We start from the raw sequence: 14,916 nt of genomic DNA on the forward strand, positions 1-14,916 counted from the left end.
TGGCCTCGTTGTATCAAATTCGGAGTGATGGGGTGGATGAGCGGGGAGCTCCTTCCCTTTGATTCCCTGTCAGCGAGTCTGAGCATCGGAGGCAGGCGAGGTAAATGCTACCATTACCTAAATCACCCCTCTTTAAAGACATGCCTCAGTTCAGAGGGGAGAAACTATTATTACTGGTGACTGATGAAATACAACTGCTAGGGAGGACCTGGATAATGGCTGTGTTAAGAATAAATACCAGCACAAACACACACATATGCATGCAGATGCACAGACACACATTAACTTGTGGCTGACTTTCACACACAATGACACAAAGAGAGAGAGAGGGGAAAATAGAGCTTAGAAAATATAACCAACAGCAGCTCTATTTGACTTTGCGGGGAATGTACCTAACAAGTCTGAGTTCACATATTTTTGGTGTTTTTGTGTCCTCACTGGGTCTCAAAGTGAGGACAGACAGCATACAGGCAGCTGTGTGTGACGAACAGTGGTGTGGCTGCATATCAGGCACTGCATTGTGTCCGTTCACAGTGTTGGGTTAAGTTACTCGAAAAAAATATGTAAGAAAAATTACTCATTAGTTAGTACTCATGTTAAAAAATAATCATATTGCTTTACAGGAAATTACATTAGTCAAAAGGCAATCACATTACCCATGAGGAAAAGTAATTAGTTACTTTAATATATACGTGATATATCACGTTCCGTAACTCCCCACTCACCTGCTCGCCTCCCTCCCCCAAGCAAAAAACCTTGTACATAATAAACAATAGCATTTGCCTGTTTTTATTTACCCTAACAGTCCAAGCGATGATCATTTTGTTTTAAACATTACTCCAAAAACAACATTTACGACAGTGTCCAGAGAGGATGGACGCAAATATCACAGTGCTACTGTGTAGATCTCTGGAGACAGTTTTGCGACTTTGGAAGAGTGATACACTTGCATTGCCTCTGCACACAGATGAGGAGTGAGAGAAACACAAACAGCATAGACAGCTGTGAATCAAAGACGAAGGATAAACGGCGCAGGGCATGAATTCCACCATTGAGCCACCAGTCATGCCTGACCATCTCCGTTCCCACAACATTTTTATTTTAAATCAGTTCCTTTTACTGAGAGAAGAGAGCAAAATAGAGCTCCGCATCAGATCTAACACATGCCAAATAGCAAAATTGAATGCAGTCTGCAACAGCCAAGAATCCACCAAGCTGTGCACGTCATCCTGGCAAATAGTCTACAGAGCAGCTGTACAAAAGAAATTCATACATTCAAGGATAATTTGATTACTTCCAGTTGCTGAAAGTTAGTGTATCACATGCATCTGTCATCTTTTGCTTTACCACTGTGTATCAGTTCCTACATTACATAACCCTAACCCATTATCCTGCATTCACATGCCTATGGTTGAAAAAAAAAAAAACTGGACAAATTCAAATGTTGACATTATCGATCAAGCTGGCCAGAGCTTAGCTAGTGAGCGATCTTCAGGAAATCGAATGCCTAAGCACTGTACTTGTCAAGGAATTATCCTTGTGTTTTGTTTTCATCTCGATTGTAGGAGATGTATGTCTCCGTGCTATCCTCGGCCATGTTGGAAAGAGCAGAGCACAAGGAAGGCATACTGAATCCCGATTTACCAGACTTGAAAATACGCTTTGGTGGGTTGAAAATAAAGTAGAAAATAAAATAGAAATAAAAAAAATAAAAATGAAAGGAGAGAAATAAGGACGGTTGAGGGGGGATAACAAGCACCACAGTAATGTATGCACAAATAGGAACTGTAATGTAATTGCTGAATATGACACTCAAATTGGTGAGACTACTTGTTAGTGATAAACATAAACACATTCTTCTGTCTTTCTCCACTGTTTGTCTTCTGTCTCTTCTTCTGTGTGTTGTCTAATTCCTCCTCTTCCTCCCTGCCCGCCCGCCTGCCTCTCCCCTTCCGGTTAGGCATGTGCAGAATTGCTGTTAGTTCATTTATCATACTGGAGGCTCCTGCTCTCAGCCCCAGACTCGGTGATTAATGACGACCGTTCACACACTTAAACATTTAGCTTTGTTTCGCTGACACGCTAGTTGCTATGCTGGTCACCGTGGATTACTTAACACTGGGTCACCGTGGGACCGCTACCAAGCTGAATGACGACAGTATAAAACAGCTCCCCGTATCTGCTGTGTGTGTGTGTGACCTTAAAAGGCCGATTTCCTGTGTTAGAATGGACGAGTGAATATGTGATTGATCGCCAAAAAATGAACACATCTAGTGGACACTGTGAAATTGCCTTGTAGCCCTTCTGCCCCTCCGCAACAGATATAGATACATGCACTTGGTTAATTAAAAAACAACATCCCCCTGTAATAGATTGCATGGCGTGAGACGAGTGGTGTGCCCGTTGAGAAGCAGTGGAGGTGCAGCGGCACTGCAGGCACTTGTTCTCTCTCTCTCTCTCTCTTTATGTGTGTCTTTTTCGTTCGCTCTCTGTGAGATTACCAACATCTCTGTCACCACCAACACTGCCACCATTATCATCATCATCATCTCCCTGTCTCCTACAGAGACTGCTGTCACGCAGACACATTCACACATGCAAATACACCAGTACACACATACTTTTCGAGATGCCTGTGTGGAGAGACGTGGATAAAGGAGAGAATGGGGGCAGCAGAATTTGAGCTGGGAGCGGAGAAGTGACAGAAACTGAGGGGAGAAATTATGAGGGTGACTGTACGGGAGAGAGAGTCAGACGCGGGGAGTGGGAGCGGGAGGGGAGAGAATCAAAGTGCATGCGTGTGAGAGAGGAAGGGCGAGCAAGAGAGAAACAGAGAGTAATTTCATGAGTGACTCAGAGCTGACCTTCAGCAGCTGTCCGGAGCAATGTCAATTTCAGCCTCCACTAAGGAAACGTGGCATGTCAGGTGTCACAGCTAGGTGCTCTGGAGAGAGAACGTCTTATCTAGTGCAGACCTTTAAGAGGGGGAAGAGGGGGTGGGGGGCACTTCTGCAGACTTTGGAGACCAAGCTGAGATCCAGCAGATCATCAGTGACAAATCCTCATATCTTCCAGCAAGCAGAGCTCAAGAGGCAACGTGCAGGGGTGGGAAGAGAGGTAAGGGGGCAGAGAAAGGATGGGAGGAAGGGATGGAGAGAGAGAGAGTGAGAGCGAGAGCACGCAGTGGATGAGAGGTTTAGTATCGAGTGATGACAAGGAATGAAAAAGAGGTGAGTTCGGAGGAGCAAATGTGTTCGATGTGTTAGCACGTTTTCCCGGGCGCTCCTTCACATGCCAGCAGCTTTAGTTTGTGGGATGTAAAAGGATCAGAGCTATATCACTCTGGGGTTCTGTGGGTTTTAAAGCAGATTCTTAATGCGAAAGTTACAGTATGCAATAAAAAAAAAAAAAAAAAGCATAAACTAGCAGCCAGATTTCAGTTGCTCATTGCAATTAATTCACAGGCAAACTTCCATAACTCACAGTTTAAAAAAAAAAAGAAAAAAACCTTTTACTGTGTGGTGCCTTGGCCAGCAGATGGCCATTCCCAATTGCTAAAGAACGGAGATGGAGGTGATAGAATGAGGAGAGGGAGAGAGAGAGAGAGGGAGAGAGAGAGAGAGAGAGAGGGAGAGAGGGAGAGAGCGCACGCCATACTGTCTATTTCTCTAAGCTTGTCAAAAACACACAGCTAAAGCACTGGGGAAATCGGGGATGTCAGCATCTTTGAGTGTCAGTCTATTACAGATGGCCACCATTGAGTGTGTATAGTGTGGGAGTGTGTGTGTGTGTGTGTGTATGTAAACTGTCATTTATGTGTGCAGCAGCCTGAGTTGTGTGCATGTGTATGTGCATGGCTGGGTATGTTTGTGTGTGTGTGTGTGTGTGTGTGTGCGTGTTGGAGTGAATTAGAAGTAGAAGTGCCTCTGAAAGCAGTCCCAGACGGAGTCTTCTCCATCCTGCCGCCCGTCCTGTGCTGATGGTTCCCGCTCTCTGAAATAATGGATTCTAATTCCTTTCCACTAGAGTGCACCCATCTGCTGGCTTTGGGGGGCAGTAAAATCCTCTATCAGTTACAATTATCCCACGCTTTGAGAGGACTGCACAGTAAGCGTGTGTGTGACCCGCTCACACCCACAATGAGTGGTGCAAGGGGCCAAGGACATGACTGTTTATGTGTGTATTGTGTGTGTGTGTGTGTGAGTGAGAGACAGAGAGATACTGCTGCGTAAGCGTGTGAGAATCTCACTCCCCCCATGGGACGGGGTGTCCATGACAAATCATCCTGAGGGAATCGACACCAACTCGGCCCTGTGTGTGTGTGTGTGTGTGTTTAGACATGTAGGTTTGTGTAATACCCCACCTAACAGTGTGCATGCATGTCTGTTTGTGTTCCTCTCCCTCCCTAGTGGATTGTCCCCTAGTGATGAAGGATACCCCCTCCACTCTCTGTGCCCCATGGGTGATACGCAATATGACTCATCCTCCTCTTCCTGCGAAGCGGACTGCGCCGACTCGCTGCTGGGGGGACAGCAGTCAATCTGACAGTGCAGAAATACAACAACTGGGTTTGAGACACGCAACCTGAGCACCCTCCGCAACCTCAAATTCGCCTCCTGTGGGAGCAGCGTAAGCCCGGGTTGTCTGAGAGGAATATTTTGTTACATCCAGCCAAAGCCCCCCGCTCTCAGTGTTCACACGTCGCGGCGCGGCCCTGGGGAGTCTGCACGCAACGTCCCGAAGCCTTGTGCGGATCCCCGATCAGAGTGGGAAACCCAGGCTGCTATTTGGTGGTGTTACTGCTGTGGGGTCTGTTCTAGTCCTGAGTGGCGGAGTGTATTTGTGGCTGTGGGATTTGGCCCTTCAGCAGAAAGGGAAACAGAGGCGGAGACATGCAAGGAGAGGCTTTAGGAGAGCCTGGGAAGGGACACTCTGACAACACACCACCCTCCCCTCTCCCAAGACAGACACACTACCTCTGATCCGCCTCTTTCTCTACACCTCCATCGTCTCTCTGTGGCTGATGCTTCTTTATTCTGTGTTTATGTTTCTTTGGCGTCGCAGTCCATTTTCACTCTACCTTGTTAATACACTTTTGTGTCCTTTTTCTCTTCTATAGCTCATTATTGTATGTCTCCTACGTGCATGCGCATGGCAGTCGACTGTTAAGGAACAGTGTGTTTTATTTATTTGCCCGTGCCTGTTTGAGTGTGTGTGTACTGTGCAAAGCTGGCGGCGGCGGTGGCTGGCTGAGAGCTGCATTGGTTGCAGTAGGAGATAAACTGGGGCTGTGTTTCCCGGCAGTGTTGCAGATTTATCCCTCTGCTTACGGCCACGCTTTTACTGCCCTTCCACTGGCCCCCGCTGGATCTCATCTCTCTCTCCCTCTTCCTCTCGTTCTCTCTATCTCCTACTCGCCATAAGGGACCGGTCTCTCTCTCTGCACGGTCTAGCTGCCATAAATCTGTCACATTGCTCCATAAAGCTGCTCAGGGCATGACTCAACAAATATTAAGGAAGAGGAGAATAAATAAATAAAGCTAAATAAAAGAGAAACCCCCGTCTAGAGGGAGAGACAACTTTTCTGCACACAAAATGGAGCCTGGCTGTAAAATATTTACCTCAGTGTCTCTGTGCTTTAGACACTCTGCTGGGAGTCTCACTCCATCGACATCACACACACACATATACACACACTCACGCACACAGACACACACACCATTTCTTTTTCTTTCTTTGCCTCCCTCATGACTCTTTCTTTCGTCTCCTCTTCCTCTTGCTGCTGCCAAGCACTTATGTTCCAAACACACACAACGATACACACAGCACGCACACACAAACAGACACATACCAAACACATACAAACTCAGGGCAGCGTATAGGCAGCAGACCAAAGAACAAACAGAGACCCTTTACATAATTGCAAGACAGTTGCAATGCATGCACTAACCCTTTCCTTGAACCCCCAGTGGAATGAAGATGGAGACAAACAGCACAAATGGATGAAAGGGCCGTATTGTGCAGCCTCTTTATGCACATGGCCGGGTGTGAGCGCGCTGACATGTGAGGCCATGCTTGTCAGTTTATCAACAGCAGCAATTTTTCACTCTTGGTCAGTCAGCTGTGGAGGCATTTTAACTACCTGGATCCCAAAAGCATAAAAATGGAAGACAAAAGGCGGCCTCATGCTCCTTTTTGTCTATGCACACACGCTCACACACGTACAAACCTACTCTACTTTCCAGACCCCTCCGTCTTGTCCGATTGGCTTCACCCTGACAGACACATTAGCCATTCAGGGAGCAGCAAACACCATGTGGACAGCTGACTGTGCCCAGAAATCAAGCAATATGCTGTCATAGAAAAAAAATCCCAAACACTCATACACGCGTACCCACTCGCATGCGTGCGCACACACACGGCGGGCTCATCGTGACCCCCATCAAAGAAGACAAACAACGGCGAGTGAAAGTGGCCGCCTCGCCATGTGGCAAGCCAGCGTATGGAACCTTGACACCATATGGGCTCTCCATTGTTGAGGGAGCAGCCTGGGGACATTAGCACCCACCATTTGCATATATGGAAAACACTATTACAATTGTTTTTCTTTTGCTGTTTTTCCCCGGCAAAATAAGAGGCGCCATCATCAATCTACCTTTAGCGCCTGGAGGTGTGTTGGAAAGGATTTGTAAAGTCATCCATTTCCTGTCATTTGGAAATGACACAGATAGAGCCGACCGCAGCTGGAGGAAATCCCATGATGCTCTTACCTAGCTGTAGCTCCATGTTGCTAATCTTGTTTTCCGAGGGAAACAGGATCTTTGGCGGCTTGTCGGTCAGAGGAGCTGCAAAGTAAAAAAAAAAAAAAAACACAATTTAGATGTGATAAACAGACAAACAGACAATGCAGGCAAACTGCCACTGAGGAAGAATAGCGAGCATTTCTGATTGAGACATTCTTGTCCTTCTCGTCTCACGTTCCACAGTATTTTTCTTTGTGTGCCTCTCTGCCACATAAGGGTTTCTTGGCGTCCACACACACACACAGCATAGACAGGAAGCATCTTTTTCTTTATGCTCATCATATTCGTCTCTGTCCAGCCCTCACACTCTCCTATATTCCTCTCTTCCTCTCTCTTTCCAGCCATATTGCTCTCTAGTGCCTATAGACCTTGGATCCCATTCGCCTGCCCTACTACTAATCATAAATTAATCACTGGTTTGCCAGGAACAAGCCACCAGTTAATCTGTGTGAGTGTTGTATATTTGAAGAGCCATCATGGTGTGTGTGTCTGAGTGAGAGGGAGCAGCTGATGCTCTAATGATGCTAATCATCCATACGGTGGATGTCAGGCCTGCTGCTGGAGTCCTCTCCCCGGGGAATGCCAGAACATGCAGCAGTTTTATTGTTGCTAAAAGCCTTTGTGTGTTCTGCGGGGGAAAAGCCGCACTCTTCAAAGGGGTGGTGGAGGGTTAGATAACAGAAAGGGGGTCATGTATGTACACGGCCAAGCATTCAGAGACATGGCGAGAAAGAGATGAGGAGGCTGTGTCAATGTGTCGGATTCACTGGATTGCTCAAGCGAACAAATCATGACTTCCCTCACATTTATCCTGGAATCTTCAACCCAGCAGGCCTTAAGGGTTGAGATGGGTGTGAGATAATTATTTTACACATTGCAATACAAGGAGGTCTGCAAGGTAAAAAACACAAGAAGATGCAACTAAGCACAAGATGCACCATGATACTCTTGACATTATTCATGTGCACAGACCTGGCATATCATGGCTTTTAGAAAAAGTTGACGGAAGAAAGAAGATTTCATTTACATTTACTACTCTGGTTACCACAAGAGGAAGAATTCAACTTTTTTCCATAAGGTACAGCAAAACGCACCTCAAGGCAAACACTGGCATGTCACCTAAGGTCAGGCGATAGGCACATCGTCACTCCATTTGTCCATGCCGCACATATTCAGTATAAACACACCAGTGGTTACAGAACGCATCACTGAGGTCCAGTCATTTGCTCTCAAGACACGGAGGCAGAAAATCCAGAGCTAAATGTTCTATTCTGTGCATTTGTGGTCTTAACAGAGGACTGGTAATTTTGTTTATCAAATTCTCAACAGATTTCCGGTCCTCTATTGCTGTTGATTATATCAGATTAAAAAAAAACAAACGCATTAACGACATTAGGAAGAATGCTCTATTGTTGCCATGACAACTGGGGCAGCGATGGGGTCAAGGTTTGATAAGTTGAAGAACAACCACTGCAGCAATGAAGATGGCATTGTTTAAAGAATGCACAAAATGTTGTTGCAACTGACCATAAAAATGTGATCATCATTGGATTCACTGACCACAAATTTGCTAAACTGTCAACTGACCTTGAAAGGTGTGGAAGGAACTTAAAGGACAATTCCAATCAAACTTAATCGCAGAGTGTATTAATAATAATACTATTAATACTACTACTACTACTACTACTACTAATAATAATAATAATAATAAACGAGTCTTTTTGAATTTAGTTTTTGAATAGTAGTATCTACGATGCAACAGTTAATCAGACAAGACACTCTTAGGTTACTATGCTGCTACTATCTTGTTATCAGTGCTGTACATTTTAATACATATTTTTTCCTAATCTAGTCATAATCATTTTGACATTTGCCCCACACAAATAGCCTACATTATAGCCTGCAGAAGAGGTAAACTATAAATCATCGGCACTCGCTTTGGCTGGAAAATATGGGAGCCTGAGGCCAAAGTTGAATTTAAGCGTTTCATTTAATTTCCTATGAGCCCCCCTCCTGCCACACTCAAAAAAACAAAACAAACAAACAAACAAAAAATAATAATGCAATTGATCCCTGTATTTATGCCATGCACATATTATTTCCCTGCTGATTTTTACACCATCTTTGAGCTATGGCATGCTGAGGGATACATCCAAACCTGAAATGCCCCTTTTTTATTGCTGTGTCATTACATCACCAGCAAAAATTGGGGCATGTTAAGCTCATTATTACCCACATTTTTCCACTAGCAAGCATGACATATTTGATATCAGTGAAGACCTTGGGATCTCTTCTTTTGTATTAAACTGAGTGCTGCGGATGTGAGCAGAGCCAGACCATACTAATCGTATTACAGTGCTTATAAGGCTGCAGAGATGAAGAAGGCGTTTATATGAACAACAGGTTTGGCACACCACAGTCCATGTGGTCATGTGTATGGCAGGAATGCATGTAGTTACGTAACAACTCCAAGCACTGTGTAAATATACTGCAGGTCAGAGAACACTAAAGGGTTCACTTTGATCAAGAGTAGCACACACATACACACACAAATAAGAAGAAACACAAAAAGAAGCACAAACATGCACTAGGGCGCACAAACACTAATTTGCCAGTACCTGAACCAGCTACAAAGAAACCTTTGCTGAATAAAACAGAGGCTAGTCCCAACAGCAGACCTTTCAGGCACGCCTAATTACAGAGCTGTGAAGTTGTGCAGTCTGTGCATTCAGGCCAGTTCGTTAGCCTGGTGCTTTCATTAAGATATTTCCTTAGAATGTCCTCACCAGCCCCCTCCATCTTCAGACTTATTATAAGCACTCTCTAACAAGCTGTTTGAAAGCCCTGCTCTGTTTTAGTGTCTGTTTTTTGGGGGAAGGAGCCGTGCAGGCGTTACTTGTGCGAGCGTAATGTGAAGAAAAGTGCTCGGTCTTGTCTGAAAGTAAAGTGCTTGGTCTTGTAACGCGCTTGGTCTCAGACTGCAACGCATAACAACACATTCGACGATTACGGCAGAAGAAAAACTTACTTGAAAGTCAGAAAGAAGTGTTTAAGTATACGCATGTAAGAGTGTCGGCCGAAAGCGTGGGCGTGAATAGGCTGGGAAACAGAAATCAACGTTCAGTTGTGCTATCATTACTATTGGTATGGAAATGCTGATGGAAAAGGATGGTTGCATTCACTGACATCTATGAGAGGGGCGGTCATGGGCTCTTAGGCACAACTGTTTGCTCTGTTAATAGGTAATCACAGCACAAATTACACTGGATACTGATACTCTTCTAATTACATATCAAAATGCTACACATAATTACACAATGGGTGATCCTATAGCTAATTATACAGTGGGCAAACCGAAAGACAAATGAGGACAGGTTGTGTGCAGGAAGAAAGGGGGGAGGGTGAGCAGAGCTGGCAAAAAAAAAAAAAAATCAAACAAAAACAAAGATAGAGACCTGACGCGGCTGTAAAACAGATAGAAAAATGGAGATGCGAGGTGGAGAGAATGAATCAGGCAAGTGGACGGAGAGAAAGAATTATAAAGCTAAAGTGAGCCAGTCAAGAAACATGCTCCCCCACGTTCTGGCATGCTACACTTCACTCTGAAAATCTCATTATCTTAATTACCATTCCTTTATGGAGAAATACATTAATTATCTCAGTTCAGGAGGAGACACCATTTAAAAGTGGAGATGGGGATTGTGAGCAACTCCTAACAAAGAAACTAGCCAGCTGCCTCTGCTTCCCATCAGCAACAGAGTCAAGAATTAAACAAAGGTAGATGTAAACATTTTTTTTTTTCTAAACATTTTCATACTTCCGAGCTGCTAACTTAAAAGGCTTAGGTTTGTGCCTCTGTTACTCATTTCTTACCTTGGCGAGTGAAGTTGTAGAAAGTTTATGTTTTTTTCATCCCTGTCTGTCTGTTGGCATTCGTAAGATATCTAAAAAAAATGACAGATTTTTCTGAAACTTGTTGAACAGCCAGGTTCTCGTCAAACATCAGTTGATTTGGCCTTGGCGATGATCCAAATCTGGGATTACTGGCATTTGGCGATTATTTTTTTTATCCATAACTATTGCACAGCATTCAGGTGCTGGTGGAGAGATGTGTATTGTATTAGGACTGAGTGCTATATATTGATTTTGTGATATGAGACTAGATATGAGCTGGGATTTTGGATATCACAATATTGTGATGTGCTATAAATGTTGTTGCCCTGCTATTAATGACTGTTCTTGCTGTTTTATTATTTCCCTCTACACCTGCTTGGCCATCATATCTACAGTACAGGCCAAAAGTTTGGACTCACCTTCTCATTCAATGCGTTTTCTTTATTTTCATGACTATTTACATTGTAGATTCTAACTGAAGGCATCAAAACTATGAAGCTCATCGAGAGAATGCCAAGAGTGTGCAAAGCAGTAATCAGAGCAAAGGGTGGCTATTTTGAAGAAACTAGAATATAAAACATGTTTTCAGTTATTTCACCTTTTTTTGTTAAGTACATAACTCCACGTGTTCATTCATATTTTTGATGCCTTCAGTGAGAATCTACAATGTAAATAGTCATGAAAATAAAGAAAACGCATTGAATGAGAAGGTGTGTCCAAACTTTTGGCCTGTACTGTATATTATAATGACTGTTTATGTTTTTGTCCATCTCCACTTCACAGTCAAGCTACTTTCTCGGCAAATCAAACCCTGAGAACGAAAAGGAAAAACATCAGCTGTTATGGAGGCTGCGGCATTGCAAGTTGGAGGGTTGTTTAGTGTTGGAGGAGGTTTGCATTGTACAGAGTGCGTTCTAGTTGTTATTGTGTAGGTGTGACATGTGTGTGGATGGCTGTGAACGGAGAGTCAAATAATCTGTGTCCTGTGTGAATATGTGCTTTGGGCTTTAGGGGACGAGAAATGGCAAGGCTGTTGTGCCTATGCAATTTGTTATACTCTGTGTTCAATGACTCTCTGTATAACATTGATGCTGGAGCATTCTCAAGGTAGCAGCATTGTCTATTATCTATGAGAAAGCAGTCGGAATTCATTTTGGGTATCTCGACAAACTCTGCAACAACATGCCAGTGTATTCATTTAACTGGGGATGAAATGCTGCAGGCAAAAAGTTAAGGAGTTTGTGACATATGGAGTGGAAATGACTGAGCCTTCGCTTATGCCTACCTACACTGTGTGAAAAATACAGCATGTGGCGTGTGTGTGTCTGTGTGTGTAAGAGAAATGCCAGCGTTTAAGTGTGTATTTTGTGCAAGTGTGTACACTGTATGCTTTCAAAGCCTGGGTTGCTCTGAAACATGACAGTCGGTAGGAAATCTCTACGCTGCTTCACTGTGAGTAGGGTATAAGTGCCATTGAGGAGAAGTTAAGCTGTGTGAGTGCGTGTGCGTGCGCGCAGGGCCACATGTGGGTGCATTAACACCGAGAGAGTGGGACTCCATGGATATAAGCTTTGTGATCAGTCAGCCACAATCCCATTTCTGCTTGGTGGCGGAAAAGCTCGCTGGACTTTCCAGATGGATTATTCTGGGTGACTGACTGTAGGGAAACAGCAAATTAATGAATTATGAATGGAGCCGGAATACTCGGATCATTGGGCTTTTCCTGTTAGCCGGCCACAGAAGGAGGGAGATTTGCTGCCGAGTAATACAGTGTCGGCAAATTGGTGACAAAGGTGAAAATAAGAACAAATCAAAGTGAGCGATACGTGGAATTACTGCAACATAGGTGTGCAGGCACTCATACAGGCATACAAGCGCATGCTGCACTTATGCAGGCACAGGCACAGCGGCATTGATGGACAAAGACCTGGGGGCACATGCTGACACACGAGCATACACAAACACACACACTCACAGGCAGGCACGTGCACTCAAATGCACGTACACACACATGGATATGTGAAGCAGTGAACACAAGACTGCAGTGTCCTTTGGTCTCAGGTAATTGGCTCCCAAAGGTTTTGGGTAGTTTTACCAACAAAGGCAGTCCAGCTGGAGAAGTCCAGATTAATAGGAGGACTGAAGAGCTGCATGGATAGAGGGATGGAGAGTGATGGAAACTTCAGCAAATACAGAGTACTTGTGAGTCTCCCATGACCACTAAGTCTGACTAGACAAGTCTCAGCACTCTTCCACGCCCAACAGGCTCCTATATTGTATTGCAGAAGACCCCCATATATTAATAGTGACCTTCCTCTGTACAGGTGTCACCTCTGAGCCAGTTTCATTACATTCCTGATGGCGCAATAATCATCCTGTATGATGCCCTTACAGAAGTCACCTCAGAGTATACAGAATTCAATTCCAGACCAAAACATTTCCCACAAGAGAAAGGCTGAGCCGGGAGTTGGATGGTGTCATCCAGAGGAAGCTAATAAAAGCAGTTATATTCATCCTAAACCACATCACGCTCCCCCGCTGTTACTGTGCACCGCCGTTATGCTCTCTGAAAGCCCTGCCTCTGGCTACGTTAAAATACTTCAACATCAAAGCCATAGAAGTAAGCTGTCCTGCAAATACGAGCAGACAGGATATTGGATAAGAGGCCATCTTGCGCATCATCATCACTGGCACCATCAGATGGACAAAAATAATCTCTGTGTAATCGTGAAAGGTGACAACAATTGGCCTATTATTATCTCCTGGCCAAGCTGCCAATCAAGCTGTTTCAACTAAGCAGCTCTCTAGGAGCCTATCTGATGATGGAACATGGCAGTGATCAAGCGCTTCAAAGCAGGACTCCGGCTGTGAAGCCTTAATAATCTATATCTTTGTAAAATGAGAAGAAAGAGCAAATTAAGACCCAGTGCCAGCATGCCAACTCCCTCCCCTTTTCCTTACTGCTTCCCAAGGAGCATCGGAAACATGTAATTAACCAGTGAGAATGGCACTTAACAATCCATTATCAAATAAGTAGCGCATATGCATCCATGGATGATAAGCTGAATGTGAGTAAAAATGAAGAAACTATTAGAGAACGCGAGAGAAAGGCACTGAAAGGGAAAAGGATGTGGAAGTAAGTGATGCAGAGAAAGAATTAGGGAGAGAGAGAGATACAGAGATACGGACAGCGACAGAGAGACAGGAACAGACGAAGAAAGAAAATGTGTTATCGATTGCTGAGGGGTTTACTGTGATTCTGCCCTCTCAGCAAGTGTGTATATGTGTGTGGGTGAGCTTGTGTATACATGCGCTCGCGTGTGCACAGCTCCTTGGCTGCTCCTTAAATCTGCGGCTGTGACAGCTCGGTCTAATAATCTCGGTGGTGTCTCCTCGTACGGCACAGCTCTCACCACAGGCTTCCCCTCCTCTGGAACATTAGCAGGCCCTTTACCCGTACCCCGACTCCTCAACATCCATTAGCCCGTGCCGCGGCTTGACTGCAGCTTCAAGCGACCTCGATTCCAAAACAAACCTTCAGAAAATATGCGCCTGTTCTCTAAACAGTATAATAATGTATCACTCCACTTAAAAGGCACCTCATTAAGACTGCCTTAATTTGTTTTTTCAGACTCTCAACTTGGATTAAATTTTACGCAGGTTCGTAGGATAACTCGCGTTGCATTCCCAATAAGAGGTTCAATTAAGCAGTCAGGGAATGTGAAGAGCGTTTGAAATGAATGAGGAGCATTTTAATGGGCCTACTGTTTACGGAATAATGAGTGAGGGAGGACGCCGAGGCGAGGGGGAAAGACAGAGAGAGGAGAGTCCTGAAAACACACGGCGCCCCTCTGTGCGTCTGACTTTGCCAGGAGAAATTAAAACTGTCACTCTACAAAATGCACATATTCATGCATGCACGGGAACTTGCTCACAAACACGACAGACACACTCAAATAAACTTTGTCATCGAATTCAGAAGGTACAGTTAAAGTTATTGACACTCTGACGACTGATATCAGACAGCTTCATAGAAAATCTGAGGTCTTGCTTCATCTTTGATATGACAACAACACCCCAGTGACTTCCTCTCTAGATTTCGGTCTAATTAATCCATCACAGTGGAAAAGCAGAACATGTTCTCCTGCTCAACAAATGCAGATTCTCCCTTCTCTCTTACACACACACATACATGCACACACACAAACACACACACACC

The 14,916-nt window shown here is 44.5% G+C and overlaps 1 protein-coding gene across 1 annotated transcript in view; it reads right to left on the bottom strand.

The window, feature by feature from the left end:
- The window catches only part of il1rapl1a (interleukin 1 receptor accessory protein-like 1a), a 138,274-nt gene that overhangs the window by 42,670 nt on the left and 80,688 nt on the right, over positions 1 to 14,916 (bottom strand). Inside the window, exon 5 of the mRNA XM_030080807.1 lies at positions 6,771 to 6,845. Coding sequence (XP_029936667.1) covers positions 6,771 to 6,845 — 75 coding nt within the window. The remainder of the gene's footprint in view (positions 1 to 6,770; positions 6,846 to 14,916) is intronic.

The sequence above is a fragment of the Myripristis murdjan genome, chromosome 21 (assembly GCF_902150065.1).
Source record: "Myripristis murdjan chromosome 21, fMyrMur1.1, whole genome shotgun sequence".
Taxonomy (NCBI): Eukaryota; Metazoa; Chordata; class Actinopteri; order Holocentriformes; family Holocentridae; genus Myripristis; species Myripristis murdjan.